The sequence below is a fragment of the Cololabis saira genome, chromosome 22 (genome assembly GCF_033807715.1).
Source record: "Cololabis saira isolate AMF1-May2022 chromosome 22, fColSai1.1, whole genome shotgun sequence".
In the NCBI taxonomy this organism is placed as follows: domain Eukaryota; kingdom Metazoa; phylum Chordata; class Actinopteri; order Beloniformes; family Belonidae; genus Cololabis; species Cololabis saira.
In genome coordinates, this window is record NC_084608.1 from 6,803,659 (window position 1) to 6,825,433 (window position 21,775).

Here is a 21,775-nt window from a genome sequence, read left to right on the forward strand (position 1 = left end):
AAACTGCTGTTGAGCCACTATGAGCAACTTTTAAGGTCTGGAATGAAGTTTTCTTGGATCTCCTGCACTTCTTCCTGGAGCCATGAGCCGCTGAAAGATTAGTCCTCATTAATTACGTCATTGTTAACACGATAATTTAATTATGAAAATGAAATTCGTCATCATGTTTGTCTACTAATATGCTACAGTTTCTATTTAGTTCACCTGCCTACTGTCTTCTAGACACACTTTAGACATCAGATGAATGCAGGTACAGCACTTCATATAATAATAGTTCACGGATCCACCAACCTGCTTGAAACGGAGTAGGATTGAAGTAACCACTTATCCAGTCCTATCCCTGAATCTGATATACATTCTTAAATTCTTACATATAACAAGACGACTTTCAATAACTGTTCAATAAAGTGATATAATACTCAATTATATGTATATATAAATATAGTAAAAATCAAAGCAAATCAAGGCAAACAAAAAAACCAAAACAAACGCCCAGCATTAAGTTGTGCTACTATGTATGTATTTACTAATAGAAGTAATTATAATGCATAGTATTACATTGTCATTACTTTACTATAATACTACAATATAATAGAGAACAATAGACAGCAATGGTATAACAATATACTTGAATAACTATGTAAGAGTAGATATGCTATATGCACTGGTTCATATATTTACCTCCAATTATATACATCAAAATTACTATAAATCTATATATCGACATATCTACATATAACTATAAACCAATATATTGTGGTGCCGAAGAACGGTAGTCGGAGGCGGAGTATGAATGTTGAAAGCAGGCGCGAGCCGTTTATTAACATCGGCCATTCAAATCACAACAACACACTCAACCGGAAGCGTAACGTCCGTTCCTTTCCCTATCCGGGCGGAACAACATTAACCCGCAGAGGGTTCCTACGTGAATTATGTAACCCACTACACCAGCCCCCCCAGAATATATTAATAGAGATATAGATACACAAATACTGTACTATAATGCCACTCAATATATCCATATACATACCTACATATAATAATAATAATAATACATTTTATTTATAGGGCGCCTTTCATGGCACTCAAGGTTGCCGTACAACAACAGTACAGTCAATAAAATAATTAAAACAGACTTGTAAAAATATAAACAGACAACTGCACAGAACCCGTAGCAGAGCAACCACAAACAGGGGAACATCAGGTCTCATATGCCAGTCTGAAGATGTGGGTTTTGAGGAGGGACTTGAAACGGGAGAAGGAGTCAGTGTTCCTGAGGTCAGGGGGAGGGAGTTCCAGAGATGAGTACCAGTAATAGTACCAGTAGTAAAGGGAGAAGGAGTCAGTGTCCCTGAGGTCGGGGGAGGGAGTTCCAGAGATGAGGGGCAGAGTGGCTGAGCTCTAGACCCCATGGTGGACAGATGGACTGGGGGGACGGTGAGGGTGATGGACGAGGCAGACCTGAGAGACCGGGTGGGGACATTGATGTGAAGGAGGTCAGAGAGGTATAGGGGAGCGAGGTTGTGGATGGCCTTAAATGTCTGGAGGAGGATTTTTAAGTTGATCCGGTGTTTGATGGGGAGCCAGTGGAGATAACATATCTATATCCATAATATACATCTATATATCTACATATATTCATAAAGTTCATATCTACATGTTTATTCACATCTGTATTTTGAATAGAATGTTTCTTTGTATCTTTTTTTTAATTGTGATATGTTTTTACTTTGTTTTAACTCCATGTTCAGGCTATTCCACAGTTTCACTCTGCAGGTCGACATACAGAAACTCTTCAGTGTTTGTGCGTCTGTTGAGAACTTTAAAATTAAACTGAGGTTGTAGCTCCCTCTCTTTCAAAAAATATCCCCTGTATTTGTCCCGGTAATGAATTATTCTTTGCTCTGAACATTAGTTGTGCTGTATTGAAACTGACAAGATCCATACATTTTAGTGACATCGAGTTGTCTGGCATGCACACTCATTCAGCACCCTTAAAAGTAGCATCTTATCACTTCAACTGTGCTTTTCATTTCATTTCTTGCGCTGGAGTCTGCTGGCGTCAAACGGAAAAAGATGGAGGGGTTATATCTATACATTGGAAATGTCTGAGGTATCTATCTTTTCAACCTGATCTAGAACTGGTTGCCATATAGAACAGAAGTTGAGGGCACAGCCTTTCCTAATATATCAGATCTTTTCTAAAGTCAGATGGTGGAGAAAATCTCTGATCCATTGACTGAAAGTTGGAGGAGATCTGTCTTTCCATTTACGCAATATGAGCCTTCTAGCGAGTAACATGGCAAAGGCTATCGTGTTTTGGACGGCAGTTCATTTTGACACATAAATTGGCGAAGTGAGAGGAAGAGGCGGCACACAAAATTACAGGGCTCTGCAACACGTCTATGGAAATGGTAGCTCGCAACGTTGGGACAGAACGATGATGCATGCAGTCTTTATTAGTAATCTACATTAATACTTCCTAATATTTTAATATGGATAACATTTAACGAATAATTTCTAGAGGACAGTATAACCGTCCTGTGGAACACTTTTTCCTCAGAGAATGCAAATACTTAAAAAAGGGTGTCCAATTGTAAGAGTATGAACAATACTAAGGTTTTAGTTTAAAAGAGTACAGATATACAGTAAATGTAAACATAGGTGTGATTCTCAGCCATAAAACATCATAGCAGGGTCACCTGTGTGATTTGATTATTAGGGCCCGAGCACTTACAGTGCCCTATTGTATCTGTAGGAATTTTTCTTTTTCTTTCTTTCTTTCTTTTTTTTTATATTTCCGATGAAAGGAGGGCCTTTTTGCCCCCTTAAACGTGCCCCAAAAGTCACCAAATTTTGCACGCAAGCCAGGCCTGGCGAAAAATGTGATATTTCATGGTTTGCATTAATGGGCGTGGCCTAATGGCTCAACAGCGCCCCCTAGAAAACTTTGTGTCTCAAGCCCCACAATACGGTTTGACGTACATGCACGTAAATCGGTACACACCTGTATCATGGCACAACTTAAAGAAAAGTCTCTTGGCGCCATGGCCGAAACCGAACAGGAAGTCGGCCATTTTCAATTAATCGTGTAATTATGGCGCAATTTATGCCATTCTTTCGGCAGTTACCGTAACCGTAACGTGCACCCAGGTGTGTTATACATCAAAATGTATGCGACATGTATGCGAAAAAGTAATGCGACAACACGCATTACTTTTCTCAGTCAAAAGCGTTACCGTGGCGACAATAGACGCCAAAAAGCGCGCCCACCCTTCATCTGATTGGTCCATATTTGATAGTTCCTTCTTTCTGCCATAACTTTTCAATGGTTTGACATAAAGACTCGTGGGTGGTGTCATCCGACTTAGTTTTGAGTCTTTGACTTTTATTGGTGAAAATTGCACGCGCGAGGGCCGGTTCATCGTTGCTTGCAGCTTTAATTTGATAGTTTTTACTCATTTCTAGTATATTGTTTGTCCACATTATTGACAGAAAACCCACATGTGCTTGCAGTTTTACTGCTCACATTCACATGCATTTATTTCAGCTCAACAACAAAGCTGGTGCAGTGAGCAGAGAGGAGGGGAACTGTTAATGGTCTTTTTTAAACCCCGGCTCTGTTTATTGTAAAATAAGTGCCCGTGTTGATCCTCTCCTTCTGAACAGCCCAGTCACTTACCTCCCTAATCAGGACTGAGCCAAAGGGGAAGACTAGAGACAGAAGGTCTGAGAGTCTTCAGCAGGGGGGAGGACGGGGAGGGACTGTCACAGGAGAGAGGCCATCTTCCACAGTGGTTTTCCTGTCCTTAGGAACCACGAGTGTCTTTGGAGGAGCCACAATGTTCCATTCTGGAGGGCTCCGCGAGCCAGGACAGATGACAACATTCCCAAATTCCTCCGGACCGGCAGCCAAACCAGGATGGCAGAGCCTGATCCAGCAGTATTCTGCTCTTCTCCCTCTCCGTGTTTGCTCTACCCCTGCTGTCATCAGTGGCAAAGCTCGCTGCTAACGAGATAACACCGGGGCGAGAGTCCCACCGAACCCAAGAATCCAGCCGTGTGAAGGATCACCTCTGTTTCTGTTTCCCAAGTCTTGGCTCTCGCTCCCCGGGCCGTGGCAGGAGTCCACAGACTGTTCAAAAAGACCCCCAACTATCAGCCTCCATCTTCCCTCCCCCTTTACATATTTTCCCTTTCATTCTTTTTGTCAAATTACAGACTTTTAAATTTATGTTTCCTGGTAAATGCACCGCAAAGCGTCTCTGCGGGATTATCAGGTATCGGGGATAAAGCCCAGAGATGGCGTATCAAAGCGTCTCGGTGCACACCACAGTCCTAAGTCTCCCGTCAACCCGGAGCATTACGGTGTATTTTTAAAACGGATTGTTTTTCACCCGTGTCACAGCTCCAAATGAGCGCTATTGAAGTGGTGGCCGAGGACTACGGTTGCAGAGGGAGAGATCTACAGTTAGATGAAATTCATTTCAGGCTTGGGTTTCAGGTAATGGAGGCTTAATTTATTGGCTAACATAAAATGACACTTCAACCTCGTCTGCACTGTCTAGAGCGCGCAGCAGGTTCCTGCCACTGCTCAAGGAAACTCACACCGCTAATGTCGCCTGAAACATGATCGATCCTTGGCTCCCGGAGCCGGGGGCTGTAACACACACGCAGAGAGACAAGTCAGTTAGTGGCTGCAGACACTTTTAGAAATGCGCAGACAGACTATATTATTGCACAGATGGTCTCTTTCCAGGCCGCATCAAAACTTAAGTCAAAGCACTTTATTGAAAAATGTAAAAGGGCCCGTCACATCAGTCAAAAGGATAAATGAGCCAATCTCTGGGTATTATCCGTCAGACCAGTTAGGTTCAGGTTAGTGTCCGTCACTTGAAGAGCAACTGTGCGCCCCGGTGAGCGACTCGGATCCATCGTCCCTTAAAGAAAGCCGTGGTTCCCCCTGGCCGGCTTCCCGAATTCTTTGCAACCACACGGCTGTTAATGGGAGAGACCACTGGATTACTCCAGTGAGCGCTGCTCAATCCATGCCAGCCGCAGACACGCTGAGAGGAAGGCTTTCCTCAGCTCTGACAACCTCACACACTCCCCGGTAATCTGCTGCACCCCTGATTCCCAAGACGAGAGGCACAGGCCTAATACAGCGTGTGATTTTATCCTAATATCACATAAGTCTGGGGCTGCACACTCCAAAACAGACTCCAGCTACAAATAGAGACGATAAACTTTAGACTTTTGACTCCCAGTTTTGAATTAATTCAAATTAGCAATGCATTTTGGTTTAGAAAGGAAAATCTGAAATGTCCTGAAAAGCAACACTTAAAAACTTTAATATACAGGACTGTCTCAGAAAATTAGAATATTGTGATAAAGTCCTTTATTTTCTGTAATGCAAAAATGTCATACATTTTGGATTCATTACAAATCAACTGAAATATTGCAAGCCTTTTATTATTTTAATATTGCTGATCATGGCTTACAGCTTAAGAAAACTCAAATATCCTATCTCAAAAAATGTGAATATTCTGGGAATCTTAATCTTAAACTGTAAGCCATAATCAGCAATATTAAAATAATAAAAGGTTTGCAATATTTCAGTTGATTTGTAATGAATCCAGAATGTATGACATTTTTTTTTTTTTAATTGCATTACAGAAAATAAAGAACTTTATCACAATATTCTAATTTTCTGAGACAGTCCTGTATGTACCGAAACTTTTAAAATACAGTTAATGGAAAACTTCATTGTACACAACTCAGTAAATCCAAAAAACCTTCGTGAGAAACCGGCGCAGTTTTCATCACGTATAACATAAATTAACGCAAAGTGCCTATTTATCCCAATATAACATGGAGAAAAGTTGTTTTGCAGCAATCTGAGGTTTCAGATAAAAGGTGAAACCGTCTGAAACTGTATAATTAAAAGGTATTTATAGATGATGCAAGGTTGATGTATTGGTAGCCGTATATCACTGAAGTGAGCCCTTAGCTGTTCAGGGTCAACGGAGAGCTATAAACTGACATGCTGGGATCAAACTTATCTAAACACTGCAGAGCCAGCCATGACATTTAACAAATGAAATACAGTCTCGGAGGAGAGCAACATCATATTTTGCCTCCTCTCTCACTGTCTGTTTTTGGTCTGAGGATGGAAAATGTGATTCAGGCAGGGAAGCATGAAGATAGAAGGCCGAATGTGTTGTCACACATGTCCCATCTGTTCTCGCAGGGTTATACGACGACGTGCCGTAATGGGACGACACAAGGCAGGCTAAATGTACACTTCTCTGTCTCCTTCCTTTTCTTCTTCTTCTCCTCCGACTCCCTTGTTGGAAACAGAGTGAGATGATGGATTGTGCTCCATCATAACAGTAGATGTTTCTTCACCAGACTTTTAACGTTGCCTTCCCTCCATCTCTCCCCTGTCCAGTTCTCTCACTTCTCCCCCTTTGATCATACGTGCAATATCAGGTTTTTTTTTCTTTTTCCTACTGCTTTTCCACAATTTGCCCCCTCCTTCTTTTTACCCGACTCTTGTTCAGATTTTTCTCCTTTTTTTCCCCCCTATTTTTTTTGTGAATTTAACCAAGTGAGGTAATGCAAGATTGCAAAGGTTGAAAAAGGTTCACCAACAATAACCCTGACCTCTATTGCTATTTATTACCAGAGTCTCTTCGCTTTGAAGGGATGAAAAAGAGTGAAAATGAATGAAACCCCCACCACATCCCAGCTAAAACACTGGGCCGAGCCCTCAGCCCCCTGGTCTCACCTCTGCCTCACCTCCTTTGTTTTGTTCCTGCACCACGGGAGCTGTAATTAACAGTCTCTACTTTTTCCAAACTCTGTGATTGCCTGACTCTATAAATAGCGATGTGTGTTTATGTTGGGATGCAACGAAACACAAGGATAGTACACGTGCCTCTTCGGTTGTCCTCCCTGTTAAGGCGTTTCTTTGGTACAAACACCAGCGTAAATGCAGCTTGTACAATGGTTCCATGTATAGTTTTTTTTTTCGTTATCATTTAACAGTGGCGACGTTTTCAGAAATGCAACTTCCCAACTTGACAACTTTTAGCGTTAAAATATCAGTTTCAGTGTCATTTGAAGAGATTTTTGCTTTTCTTTTGGAAATGTCATTTAGTTCTTGCAGTCCCCCATCCCTGCTAGTGGCTTTCATCCAAGCTATCCTTAAGTAAAATTTGTGTCTCCCAGTCATTTCTGTGGACAGTAATCCCTTGCTGTAACGCGATTCACCTTTCACGTCTCGCTGCTTCACGGATTTGTATTGTGCATCTTGTTCTGCATTCTGATTGGCTCAACAGTCTCCACACTTCTTCACTTCCTGTGTGTCAATAATGTTACGGTTTAATATGTACTGTACATGTTACGGAAGAGTATTAGGGCCAGGCAGGAGAAAAATAAAAATCATATTTTAGATGAAGATTTTTTTTTTCATTATGCACTTCGAGAAAAAAGTTGAAATGTCGAGATTAATGTTGAAGTACAATTTCGAGAAAAAAGTCGAAATGTATTTCAACTTTATTCTCGAAATTTCGACTTTTTTCTCTAAATTGTATTTCAACATTAATCTCGACATTTCAACTTTTTTCTCGACATTTCCACGTTTTTCTCGAAGTGCACGATAAAAAACGTCTTCCCATCTCAAATATTTTTTCTCCTGCATGGCCCTAATACTCTTCTGTAACATGTACATGTACCTAAAACAGCTTGCCAAATTTAGGTTTGCAATTTTTTCTCCAAAACCCTTAATGTCGACAAATCGTTCTGCAACGATTCTCCTGTTCAAATCCAGTTACTCAGGTCGCGGTGGGGCGGTGCTGATCTCCGCAATTTGAAGCCTTGTATAATAATTGAAAAAAAAAAAAAAAGTTTCTACTTCATGGATTTCACCTACAGTATCACGGGCTCTTTTTGGAACGTAACCCCTGCGGAAAACGAGGGATTACTGTATGGCTTTACAAGACTATGTTGCATCAGTAGGAATGAAACTAGCCCTAATGCTACCATGTGCATGATGACGGACGCAGCTGAGAGTCTCATCAAAGTAAAGATGAAATACGAGCCTGAGCGTCTTGGACGGCATCATAAAATGAACGTAACCTCCACACCTACAGGGTACGGAAGAGTATTAGGGCCAGGCAAGAGAAAAATAAAAACAATATTTTAGAGGAGGAAGATTTTTATTTCATTATGCACTTAGAGAAAAAAGTCAAAATGTCGAGAAAAAAGTTGAAATATCGAGAAAATGTTGAATGTTGAAGTACAATTTCGAGAAAAAAGTCGAAATGTATTTCAACTTTATTCTCGAAATTTCAACTTTATTCTCGAAATTTTATAATGAAAGTGGAAGTGCATAATGAAAAAAAATAAATCTTGCCTTCTCAAATATTTTTTCTCCAGGGAGATCTGCTCAGGTAAAAATAGCAAAAGTTCCTTTGTGTTTCTTTAAATGCTTAATTTGTCAGTTGTTTGAACTTTAACACTCACATTGGAGAGGAAATGATTTGACTCGCTGATTTTATTCTGTTAAAAAATAAAGTGGAAATCTGGAATTTGATAAAAGCACTTTATGTTTTAATAATACTTCTTAATTTTCGGGGAACTGAAGATGATGAACGTTGGAGTTTGGAAAAATGCTGCCTGTTCTTACTCAGCAAGACCTTGCAGCTGATCGGCGGTCCGACGCCGCTGTCGGAATCTTCGACAGAGAATTCTGTGATTTCAAAGTCGGGGAGTCCAGCTGCGAGTGTTTGGCACAGGTTTTCATTTAGATACATGCACACAAACTTGTTACTCGTGCTCTCCAATACACAACAGCTGCAAGGCGCCGCAGAGTCAGCAGGCCGTGATCTGCAGGAAGCTTGAACAGAGACAGGGTGGACAGGAAGCAGGTAGAGACGTGGGAGCAGCTACATAATAACGCACGTTAGTCCTTTTCTGCATCAACACCAACTGATGTGATGTCAGGTAGCAGGGGGATGTTGGCTAATCATCCATGCATATATAAGCTTGCAAATGCTTGCAGTATTCGCCACAGGATGGGGAGGGGCATGTGCTTAACAGGATCTCTTTTTTAGGGGTTTTGAAACCGTGACTTTTTAAAATTCTGATATACCACGATACTGGTAACCAGCTTACGCCGATCCCCAGGAGAGTATGTGGTCTACATCAGGGGTTCTTAACCTTTCTGACCTTGGGGCCCAATTTTTTCAGAACAGAGTGGCCCGGGGCCCGTTAAATATTAACACTGTATAGCAGGGGTATTCAACTTTAAGAGGTCCATTTAGAGAAAATTTACTCAAGCGAAGGTCCAGAACATCATAATAACATCATAATAAATAAATATATATATATATATATATATATATATATATATATATATATATATATATATATATATATATATATATATATTCAAGTAGCCTCATAGTTGTATCAACATCTGCATCTGACTGTTATATTAAAAAAGTACATATTTGCCCATTAACATGTGTAACTTCAATTACACATTTTTTCTCTTAAAAATAAAATAGATTTTATTTTATTTTTCAAATGCTATCTTATTTTATTTCTTTACCAGCAGTTTGAATTTCCCCTTTTCTTTGTTAATTGTCTCAACACATTTTTATAATAAATTAATATAAACACATCTTAACAATTGAACAGTTTTGCAGTTTTTCTTTCTTCCCCTCTTATAATCTTATGCCCCCACTTTCTGTCGTTCAGTGAGAGAACTGAGCTCTAATTTCTTCTGTCAGGACTTTAAATCTGGGCTGGATGGTGTCAGGTTCTCATATGCATGTGGAGGTGCTCATTGATGAGCCCGGAACGATATTTAGTTTTAATTATGTTCATTGTGGAGAAAGCTGCTTCACAGCTGTATGTGGACCCAAACATGTCTTAAACATGTCTCTGGCCGCTGCAGCCGTGTCACTTTCCGATGCTTTTGAGAAAGCCCGAACAACAGTCCAGTCCAGCAGACACGTCAGCCCACACATCTACATGTACAATCCTTCAGCAGTAAACGACGGAGCCCGCAAGCCCGAGCGGCACCGACCTCCCCGGCCGCGGGGACGCGTCAGGATAAATGATCACCCCGCGCGCGCGCGCGCGCTCGCTCGCTCGCTCTGGGCGCAGACCCAAGTAATCGATCCCTGATCCTGGCGGATCTAAACCTACCTACTCATTACTGCAAAATGAATGATTTTCTCTATAAATACACACCATTTCTCTTACTATTACACGTACAGCTAGCTGAGTGTCTTCTCCTCATTTGGTTGGGAGTTGCTATGCAGTCCTGCGGCCCTCGCGGCCCACACGTACAAAACTGATTTTTTTTTCGCGGCCCACTAGGTGGCGCTCGCGGCCCAAGTGTGGGCCGCGGCCCTATGGTTAAGAATCACTGGTCTACATGACAATGTCATCAGCCAAAGACGTGCTGATCTGAATTTCTTTCAATTGAAGCGATTTATATCTGATTTTCTTCTTTATTCTAAGCTGTTTACATCCTGCTTCAATTAGGGCTGGGAATCGATTCAAATATCAAGATTAGTTTCGATTCGATTCCGATATTGATTTGGGTTAATGTTAAAACTGTTTTTTGAGCTGTTGCATGAATTATATGACTGTAGTTCTGCAACATATTAATACTAGTATTATATTGAGATTCAACAGCAAGTATTGGCAGCTAATGATGCTGTAAGGACCAATCAGCTCCCAGAATGCTGATAGAACTGCTTTCAGAAACATTGTAGGTCAGAATTACCAAACAGATCCAGGGCAACAGATAGAGACGTATGAAATCAGTTTTTATTTTTTCCCACATTCCGTTAAAATTTTTTCCATTATTGGTCTATTTTGGTTTTTAATTTTTGAGAATTTTGTTTTTAGCATTTTATGCAAATGTAACCCCAAGACAGTATATAAAGTAATGAAATATAGACAATTTATGCAATTATAACTGAATACTTTAATGTTTTCATACCTTTAAACATATTTAAAGGCAAAAACATTGTGTCCAAAAAAACATCCTTTTTTGGGCATAAACACAAAAATACCGTTAAAAATACCGATAAAGTTGTAGTGATGAAAATAAATCGGATCTTTAGACATACAAATCGATTTTTAGGAATTAATATGAGAATCGATTCAGAATCGGAAAATCGATTTTTTTCAACACAGGCCTAGCTTCAATCATGTCCCTGGCTTCTTAATGGTCTCACAAATATGAGCTTTTTTGGTGTCTGGTGTGCATGTGTGCTGTTTCAGAGGCCTGCCAGACTCATATGAAAGTCTAATGCAAATTTCTCATAGTTATAAATGCAAACCATCAGATTTTTTACCAAATCAGAATTGTATCAGACTTGGACAGTGTTGCCTGGTGGGTTGAACATGTTGAACATGCCCATGTTTCTCCTAAAAGTTTAAACATGTGCCCCTGGTTCAGTGGTGCTGTATATTCACACATATATACATCAGTGGCCAAGGCAGGTCACTTACGGTCACTTATGTGACTCACGCTTTCACTTTCACTTTCACTGTTAACCGCCTGGACGGTCTTTCTTATCTTTGGCAAATAGGACCCTCCCTCCCTAACTAAAATCTGGATTAATCTGACCACAGGACACGTGTCCACTGTCTTTCTGTCAATCTGAGATGAGCTCAGGCTCGGAGCGTGGCAGCGTTTCTGTGGAGTTGATATATGGCTTCCTCCTTGCATAATACAGTTTCAGGTTACATATCTGGATGCAGCAGAGGACTGTGTTGAGTGATGAAGGTTTTCCAAGGTACTCCCAAGCTCATTCGGCTGTATTTATCACAGTAGCATGATGGACTCTCATGCAGCGCTGCCTGAAAGGTCATGTGAATTTAATAGTTTCTAATCTAAGTCTTTACACAATGAGATTTGTTCGGACTCCCTGACTTGTTTCATAATATGATGTTCTGTAGATGCTCTGTCAAAAAATGCACAGAGACAACTCCGGCGTTCAGTTATGGCTGAACTGTGTCACTTTGAAAATGGCAGATTAAGCTAATAGGAAGTCAGAAACAATAATGGCGTAATCTGTTTGATTTTAGAAAATAAAACGCCACAAACGGACCGTGACTCGTCACGATATGTTGTTATTACAATAAGTCCTGGAGGCCGCGGGTAAGAAAATAAGAGGGTCTCAGAAAAGATTTCAATCAGGAATTATTCTGGAAGTTGAAAAACACAACCCGTCCTTTTTATAAGGCCAACAGCAGATTAGCACACCCTTCTCACATGTTTCCAAAGCCTTTGGGCGAATTAATAATCTCACAAATCTAACCAACGAGGCATCACTGAGAAGTGCTCCTCTTTTAAAAATAATCCCAGTAGTTCCTAAGGTCATTTTATACTTAATCCAAGTTTATTTGCAATTAAATAGTTTTGTTTCTTTTGCATTTCAGAAAGCTTCCTATATTTTATGAGAACAGGCTTCTGTACTTAAACTAAAACAAAATATGTAAAACCACATATTTTGCAGTGTGAACTGACAACCAAATCAAAAACTGTTGACAAATTACAAACTTGTCCCTTTTTTGGGCTCTAAGTCTAAATATACAGTTTGTTATTCACTAAGGAGTTAAGGTTTGCAGTGTTGTGACATCACAGACCAAAGTCAGAGTAGAATGATCCAGCTTTCGGATATTTTTCTCCACCCATCTTCACATGATGCTGCATTTGGTGTCCCTCAGAAGTAAGCAAGACGAAGCAGTGACACTGAATTTAAAAAGAGACATGCCTGGTTTAGAGGAAGTCCAGGAGAGGGAGCTGAAGTGGAGTTGCTGCCTCCATCCCCTAAAACCAGCTGCTATGAACACCGGTATAAAGATATGGTGGAAAATATCTTTATACATTGTCTTCATGTGATACTTTGACCAATATACTTTGCTCTCTTCTTCTTTTTCCTTCCCTAAACTCAATCTGCAGTTATCAATTAGAAGTATCTCATAAGCATAATTTTTCTCCATTGTTGTAATAGTTTGTTGTGCTGGTCTGCCGCCTCTTTCTCTCTTCTGTACATGTTTGCAGGCCAGAGCTTCCAGAGCTGCATCCAACAACTAACCATATATCAGTCATATGCACCTAAAACGCTTAGACCTCCAGCTGACAAATAATGAATACTAATATATCTTGTCTTTTTACCTTTGACAATATATCTGTGTCTCTCCTCTCTCTGTTCTTCATCCTCTCTTTCCTATCTCCCTTTTCCTGCTCTACCCGACTGGCCTTTGGCATCAGGATCCCCCCTTATGATCCAGGTCCTGGTCCAGGTTTTTTCTCTCCTAAAGGGGAGTTTTTCTTGCCACTGTTTGGCTTAAGGTTTTTCTCCCACTAGAGCAGTTTTTACCTGCCAGTGTTTATGTAATAATTTCTCAGGGGTCATGTTCTGGGTCTCTGGAAAGATCCTGGAGACAATTTGTATTGTAATAGATGCAATATAAATAAAATGATATTGAATTGCTTCTTTTCATCCTCACGGCATCTAGGAGCATTGTCTATAAATTATTTGACAGTGAAGTGCAGCCTTGCCTGTGGCAGGGTCGTGCATCTCAGAACTACCAGACATTCATCATGACTGTCATCACACGGCTCAGAGATGCTCTCATTTTTTTCCAAGTAAAATGGACTGTTTTCTTTAGTTCCTCTGTCCTCTTGAAAAATGGTCAGGCAGGATAGTAAATCTAATCAAAAGAAAAGTGGTAACAAGCAGAACGTTTCAGCCCTGTGACAAAGTGTGGCCTTGCCTCACAGCCAGATGCACCTCATTAAACACAATATCACCTTTTCTGTCTGCTGCTCGGGGCCACCTGAAAGGAAACTCACAGGAGCATTTCCCCTGAGACATTGCACAATATTTGAGGGATATAGTCTGGATATTTTAGACTTCATAAATGGCCTATAACAGCCTTTAACATATTTCTGAATACAGGCACTTTTGAGTAATTTAAAGACTAAACCAACCAAGAGCAGCATCACTAAACATGGAGTTTCTTACCACTTGTGTAGTTTTGAACGGTGTTTGATCTGATTAACTCGTGTTGGCTCCTGCAAGGCATCAGTCCAAATGATGCTCCAACTTCCCCCTGTTTTCCCGTGGTTCAGGACCATGGACAGCACACAAGTGACGCGATCATACAATCGTTAATGGCTAGAATATTCTTATGATAAGAACTCCTGGCCATCACCTGCTGACCCTCTGTGAAAGGCTGCAGTTCTAGAAAACAAAGGCAAATGTGAGCATTTGGGAATGTTTTACGGCCTGAAACTCTAGTTTCAGCTCTCAAAGAGCCCGCTGCCCGTTCGGAATATTAGATACAGTACGTTTGAAACTTGTGGTAACCTTTTAAAGGGATTATTGGAGCCGCCCTAGCAGCATCTGTATTTGCCTGAATTATTTTTAGTCTGAAATTTTGTATTTCAAGGAAATTCCAGTGTTTTTATGTTACATTTGATAAATGCATCATGCCTCATAACTCAATGGATAATCGTTTTCTTTTTCTTTTATTTTTGTTTGGAATCACATCTCAACAATACATACATCTTTAACGCATAGTTACTTGTTTCAACACAGTGCTCCAATTCGTTTTTTCCATTCACAAAACATGTTATAACAGAACACATGAACATGGGGTGTTTTCTATTATAGTAATACAAGAAAATAGATACTTAAACAAATCTTGTTTAAAAGAAAAGAAAATTAATCAAAAGCAGGCCGTTTCAGGGAAATATACATTTTCCATTGCTCCCAGATGTCTTTCAATTCAGATTGCTGCAGCCTCATTGAGAAAGTCATTCTTTCCATCACAAATATATCATCAATTATATTATACCATTCATCTATAGATGGGATGTCTGGCTTAAGCCATTTCTTTGTTATTGCTTTTCTTGCAGCTCAGCTCAGTATTCCAAATAAGTGTTTAGTTTCAGAACTTACAGTGGTTGAACGTACAAGCCCAAGGAAGAGTTTGTCCCAATTAAATGCAACGTCCTCCCCAAATATAATCACTAGTTCGGTGTGAATGTTACGCCAGAAAATATTTATTGGATAATCGTTTTCATTAATCAAAATTTCATTTTTTTTTCTTTTTTATAATCAAGCAGGCCTAACTAAACATGCCATGACCCTTTTCAGTGAGAAGATTAGGAAACACTTCTGGTTCTGAACTATGAATTATTTTCAATAAATTTGTCCTCGTGTTGTTGTACTACAGTACTAAAGTTGACAGTACTGTTCAATCCTGTAAGGTAAAAAATGCAATTCTGTAACTATTATGTGTCCATTTCCTTTTAGGTGTGTAAGGATCTGGAGAGGAAAGCAGATAATGGAGATGTGAAAGAGCTTCTGAAACTACTGGAAAAACCCAGTTTGACCGTGAGTTTACTTTTTATTCTTCATCACATCATGTTATTTATTATTTTCATAATCATTAGTATTGATGAACAGCTCCTTGCTTAGGAAACTTCAAAACGTCTAACAGTTTTGGTTGCGTATTTTTGCTGTTTGTAAAACTACTACAATAAAGAGATGTTACTATTGTGATTCAGTCAAAATAACACGGCTGTCTGATTCAGGCTCTTTTTTTCTTCTTTTTTTTTTTGCCTTCTTGGCTGCAGCTGTTGGCCTGTTTAACCAGATGCAGACAGCCACAAAATAAATTTACACGTTTTTAATTTTTGGTAATGCATAACTGTGGCCTTCCAGCGAGGCCTCCAGGTGTCCCGGCCAGATAGAGCTGGCTTTCATGATGGCGGAGTAGTTGGAGAGTTGGACGTGCTCCTCTTCGAATGTTCTGTCGTCATGCTTATCTGGCCTGCGCCAGAAACAACAGCTTGCTGTGAAGTCCCTTCCAACCATAATACAGACACACACACTTACAGAGCGTGCATACATTCAGTTCCTCTTACTGTCTATTCGGAGGGGTGTGAAGATATGGGGGATCCCAAAAGAATCGGGCTCAGAAGTCCGTTTTTCTACAGTTTGTCCGACTCGTAATGATTGATTCTTGACTTCTGCCACTGAAGCTTCATCAGTTTGTTAAAAGTAATAAAAACAATGTGTATTATGCAAAATGAGTGATGGTGCAGACACGCATGGTGTAGAAGAAAGTGACAAAATGAGGCAACTTCATCAGCAATCAAGTACTGTGAATGCACCCTGAGCACAGACTCAGACAGTCACCGTCTAGAGGATAGTTTGCATGAATCTGTCATGACTGTCTGCTGCTCTTTTAGACAGACATTGTGATCTAGCTCCGTCTATGTCATCCTCGCAGTGAAACGCACCAACAAATGATCACCGCTGCTTGCCATAAGGCATGCCAGTGTCAGAAATCTCGCGTTTATTATTTTAATCACGCTTACAGTGAAGGGATTTGGCGTGGTAAAGGTTAATCCATCACTACGCAGCCTGTGAAAGCAATTAATCAGGAAGCTCTACAGTTTTAAGGGATGAGGTGAGGAGAGGTGAAGGCAGCAATAACAGACTAATAGACTGAAGACCAAGCACACATGCTTATTAGCTCACAAAACACCACATATAGGCCCAAACCAAAAATGTGTGGATATGGATTCTTGTGGCAGATCAAGTCTTCATACTAGTGATATTTGCGGTTAAATATTGGCCGATAAATGTTGTATCAGAGCTTAAAATAACTTGAAGAAAAGAGTACAATATCTGTCCTATTTAAGGTTTTATAAATCTTGGCATAGAGAAAAAACAACTTCAAAAGGATGACACCTGGTATTGGCACCCCTCATTATTGATTCATTTATTGACGAAAACTAAGCTAAAACGGCACACATAGTTTATAGTTTTATTTGGATCCCCATTAGCTACAGCAAAACTGCAGCTATTCTTCCTGGGGTCCGACACATAATACACAGTACATTACAACAGAAATTAAAAGCAAACCTAAAGAGGTAGCATATAAAAAAAAGGAAAAACAGAAAATAAAGAAAAAAGTCACCTCTGAGAGCATGTCTCGTGCTGTAGCTATGATTTTCTGAACTGTAACATATAAACATACACATAAACCACATGATTCAGTAGATCTGCCTTCAGTATCAACAACTTAGGCCACGTTTACACATAACCCGGTATTTATAAAAATGGATATTTCCCCCTCTACATTTTGAAAAATACCATCATTTACACGAACCCGCATAAATCCGCTGTTAAGGTGCTATGAGCAGCCAAACCTACAGGGGCAGTGTAACGAGAAGATAAAGTCATGCTAGCCAATCAGAATCCTGGAAAAAAACATCAACAAATGAGACGAGTAACTACCAGTTACTTCCAAGACGCTGGTGACGTTTTTGTCGCATAATGTGACGTTCTGAAGCCTAAATGTCCGTTTCCCTCTGTCCCTCTGAGTTTTTGCAAATTTGGCCGGAGTTTTCAGAAATTATGGTTTTTGGTGACTTTGAGCTTCGTTTTCGTGTAAACGAACGGCCAAAACGCATGAAAACACCACCGTTTTTGCTACGTGTAAACGGGGCCTTAAAGTAAACCTTATCTCCATCCCCTCACCGGTTTCTGACATCGGGGTCAGGTAATTTTAGTTCCTTCAATTCATTTACGTTTCCAGGAAGTCATTAATGCTCTCTCAAAGTCCGACCGCAGCATTTCAGCCGGGCTCAGATTGGTACCTCGACTGGGTCATTGCAACACCTCAGTTGTTTCCTTCTCTTTTTTAAGCCGTTCTCTTGTAGATTTTCTGGTGTGCTTGGGATCATATCCTGTTGCAGGAACCATTAGCTCGGCCAAATTGAGTCCTGCTAATTGCCTCACATTTGGCCTCAAATGCCTCCCTTTTCAGACAAATTGCTCCACATTTGACTCTAAAACACTTTTCCATACAAAGAAGTGAGTGGTCAACTTAATAACTGGTCAAGGTCGAATATATTTTTAGAGCACTTTACAAAGAAAAAAGAAAAATATAGACCAAACGCCTTCACAATCAAGTATATATCTACATCTAAAACAATTTAGGGAAATAAAACACCAAAAAAAATTATAAAAACGGAATAGATGGGATATAAATGAGGAAGTAATAAATGAGGAGTAAAAATAGAATCAGTCAGTCACAATATAAATAATCATTTAATGTGTTATAATTCAAGTTGAAAGCCAAAGAACAGAGTCATAAGTGGTTTGAATGTGTGCCGTCTAAATGGTGTGTACGAGTGAGCTGCGCTGTCCAGCAAAAGCATATTATTATTGTTTTAGGCTTATATTTGTAACATTTAGAGCAGCCGGCTGGTTCTACATAGTGCTCTTATGGGAGTGTGGATGAGAAGATTAATAATAATGATAATAAAAAAAGAAATATAACCACAAAATTATGCCAATCTATTTCAAAACATGATAGTAAGAGGTAAAATCCAAAAATATTTGTAAAATGCCCAGATGCTTTAGCTGCAAGCCCAGACCACGCCATGTGCCTCACAGTTTGTGCACAGTCTTTTGCTTATATTCTCCTTCTTTGTTTACATTTATGGTACAATATTGTGTTAGTCTAAACTCCTCCAGCTGTGTCAGGGTTGAAGGGTTTCTTCTGCAGACAGGATGTTTCAGCTCTTCACACAGATGTTGCATAGGATTTACATCAGGACATAGAAGGACATTTCAGAACAGTCCAGTTTTCTTCTTGTTGTGTGTTTAGGGTCATTATCTTGTTGGAAGGAACCATTTCCTTTGACTGAGACTAACCCCAGCTACAGTCTTTTTTTCTTTCAACACTTCTTCATCTTTACATCCGTCAACGTAGAGCTGGTGTAACTTGCCATAAAGCTTCACTTTGGTCTCATTTGTCCAAAAGGACTTTCTCCCAGAAGCCTTGCGGTTCGTCAATATGCTTTTTGATAAATTCTAGACTTTTTTACGATTCGCTGTCATCAGCAGAGTCCTTCTCCGTCATCCAGCTTGGCTGAAGCGGTGATGGATGGCGTGATCTCACACCGACGGACCTTGACCCCGGGGTTCACCTGGGATCTCTTTTGAAGCTGTTCTGGGCTCTTCGGTTACCATTTGTGCGATCCATCTGTTTGATGTGTCATCAGTTTTTCGTCTCGCAGCCACATACAGGGAGCTTGGCCGCAGTCCCAAGGACTCCGAGCCTCGGAGGGAAATTTACAGCCCTATACACAGGAACATCAAGCTGCTCGGAGATGCTCCTCTAGCCGTTACCTTTAACATGCTTGTCAATGTCTTTCTGATGTCCTAAGAAAAGTCTCTCCTTCGCTTTTGTTCATCCATGTTCAGGGTGGTGAAAACAACGGTATCAAACAGCACAGCTATGACTGTGAAGCCTTTAAATAGTCAGTCTGATTGATTGATCGCAAGATTGAAGATATTCTTAGACTGTATCTGATTGATAGGACACAGTCCCTTTTTAAATAAAATAAAATGGTGTACTTGTGTATGTACACTGTGCACAGTCTCCAACTGGAACTTCGATTTGGAAGTTACTGAAGAAACCTTTTCACTCAATAAGAAATTCTTAACACAGAAAAGTAAGTTTAATTTCTTAGTACAGCATTAACAAAATAGACCTACCTTTTTTTTTTAACTTTTAGTAAGTAATTCCAAGGGAGCATATTTCCTCTTGTTCATTTCAGCCCACTTTTATCAATGGAGAGGTGATCCAGTCTGTGAGCGAATACAAGTACCTTGGGGTTGTGCTTGATCACATACTTAAAGGGGACCTATTATGGCATCTAATACCTATTTTAAACAGGCCTTGAATGTCTTAAAAACAAACTTTTGATTGTTTTTGCTAAATAAATTAGAAATTCAGCCTCTGATCCATGTCTTTATCTTCCCATTCTCTAACCTCATTATCTATGCGGGATTCTGAGTGGGCGGGGCTATGATAATGAGGCATATGCTGATTGGCTGTCTGAATGACACGATACACCGCTACGGAAAAATGGTGTATGCTCCGGCCGGCGGAGTTAGTTGTGGGTGTGGTTTCACGCATCGGAGGCCAACCGATTTAAATCGCATTTTGGTTACGTAACAACGGGAGCAGAATCTTATTGGCTCGTAGATCCACATCAGACTGGACGGATCATCCGGGCGGCTGTACAGACACTGCAGAATTTGGTTGCTTTTTTCCTTCTCTGAGTTGGCAGGCTGAGGGGAGACCACTTTATTTATGTTAAAGCAAGAGAAAACATGTTTTTCATAATAGGTCCCCTTTAAATGGGACAATTGGTCTGACTGCCTGTGCACTAAGGCCCAACAAAGACTGTACTTTTTAAAGAAACTGTTGTCTTTCAATGTTAATGGCAAAATGGTCCACATGTTTTATTGAAAGTGTTTTAACTTTCTGCATCATCTGCTGGTCTGTTAGGAGGACAGTAACAACAGCCAGCAAACTGTTAGGAACCACCCTACACAGCCTCCAAAGCAGATACAGAGACGGGGTAACAAACAAGGCAAAGTCCATGGTGGCTGATGAGAGGCTCCCACTTACCTCCAGTTTTAAACTGTTGCCATCAGCTCGGCGTTATTGCCCCCCCCTGTTCACTAAAAACAGGTCAAACAAGTCCTTTATACTCCAAGCCATTAAACTTTTACATATTGCTAGGAAATAGCACCCCAGCTGGCTGGACACCATGTACAAGTGGATGCACTGTGTCTGTGTTACTGTTCTGTGTCCCTGTTTTTATGCTATGCTTGTCCAATTGCCATGTGTGTCTTTTGCTGCAAACAAATTTCCCCACAGGGACAATAAACACATCTATCTTGTAGCAGATAAACGCACTTAGGTCAATAGATACATTCTCCTCATGTAATATAATGAAAAAAAGGACAGTAAGTATCCTGTGATAAAATGAGAAGCATTTGATTTTAAGATTTCTCCATACGCAGACGAGTTTATGGTCAGGTCAATGACTGTGAGAGGCTCCAAAACATTTCCACACCCCCCCTCCACCTCCATCACCGCCTTGCAGTAATCACAGTAATCAACTCCCTTGATGACGTCCCACTTGTAAATAAGGTTTATCACTCACATGGAATGATGGACTCTAAATTAAGACGATTGTTGATGCCTTTCCTTCTTGGCATTGTGTGAACACACACACGTGCTCGATCCAGACCAGCAAACTGCCAAAACATCTGTTTTTGAGATGAGCTCCCACCTGCTGATCATTAATTAACCCGGACGGTTTGATTGCAGCACCTGTCTGCGACGTACCCTTGGAGGCAAGAGTGAAATCACTCTTTCTCCACGAATGCTTGGCATGGATTTGTAAACGTCTGACTTCCATAAATAGCCAGATGTAAATACTGAACTGGAAACTTTGCTATTGTTCTATCAAGAGAGAGTCAATACTGTCCTTTTCTGCAGTGGCCAGTTTCACTGCATCGTGAGCTGCGGGGGGAAAAAAGCTTGGTTTGCTTTTACTTGTTCTCCCTCTACTTGCTTTCTCTATCCTCCGCCGTGGCTCTGTTCTTCCAGCAGCTCCAAACACTAGTAACCGGACCTCGGTTCCAGTGCAGAACGAGGTCAGCCAAATCATTCCACACCAAACAATGGAAAATATTCGGCTACTGCTTCCTCTACTGTTGGCCGGTTTGCACCCTGGCGGGGAGCAGAGCAGCGCGAGCCAAGTGAGACAACCTGCAGTGGAATGGCATTTTATCACTGAACTAGGATTACAACCCACCATTTCTGCAATATTTCATTTTGAGAT

At 40.4% G+C, this 21,775-nt stretch overlaps 1 protein-coding gene across 5 annotated transcripts in view; it reads left to right on the plus strand.

Moving 5' to 3' along the window:
* mpp7a (MAGUK p55 scaffold protein 7a) overlaps positions 1-21,775 on the plus strand; it is a 180,955-nt gene that overhangs the window by 73,731 nt on the left and 85,449 nt on the right. For all 5 annotated transcript variants that reach the window (XM_061712949.1, XM_061712950.1, XM_061712951.1 and 2 more), the window contains exon 5: positions 15,363-15,443. In XM_061712949.1, the coding sequence (XP_061568933.1) occupies positions 15,363-15,443 (81 nt within the window). The remainder of the gene's footprint in view (positions 1-15,362; positions 15,444-21,775) is intronic.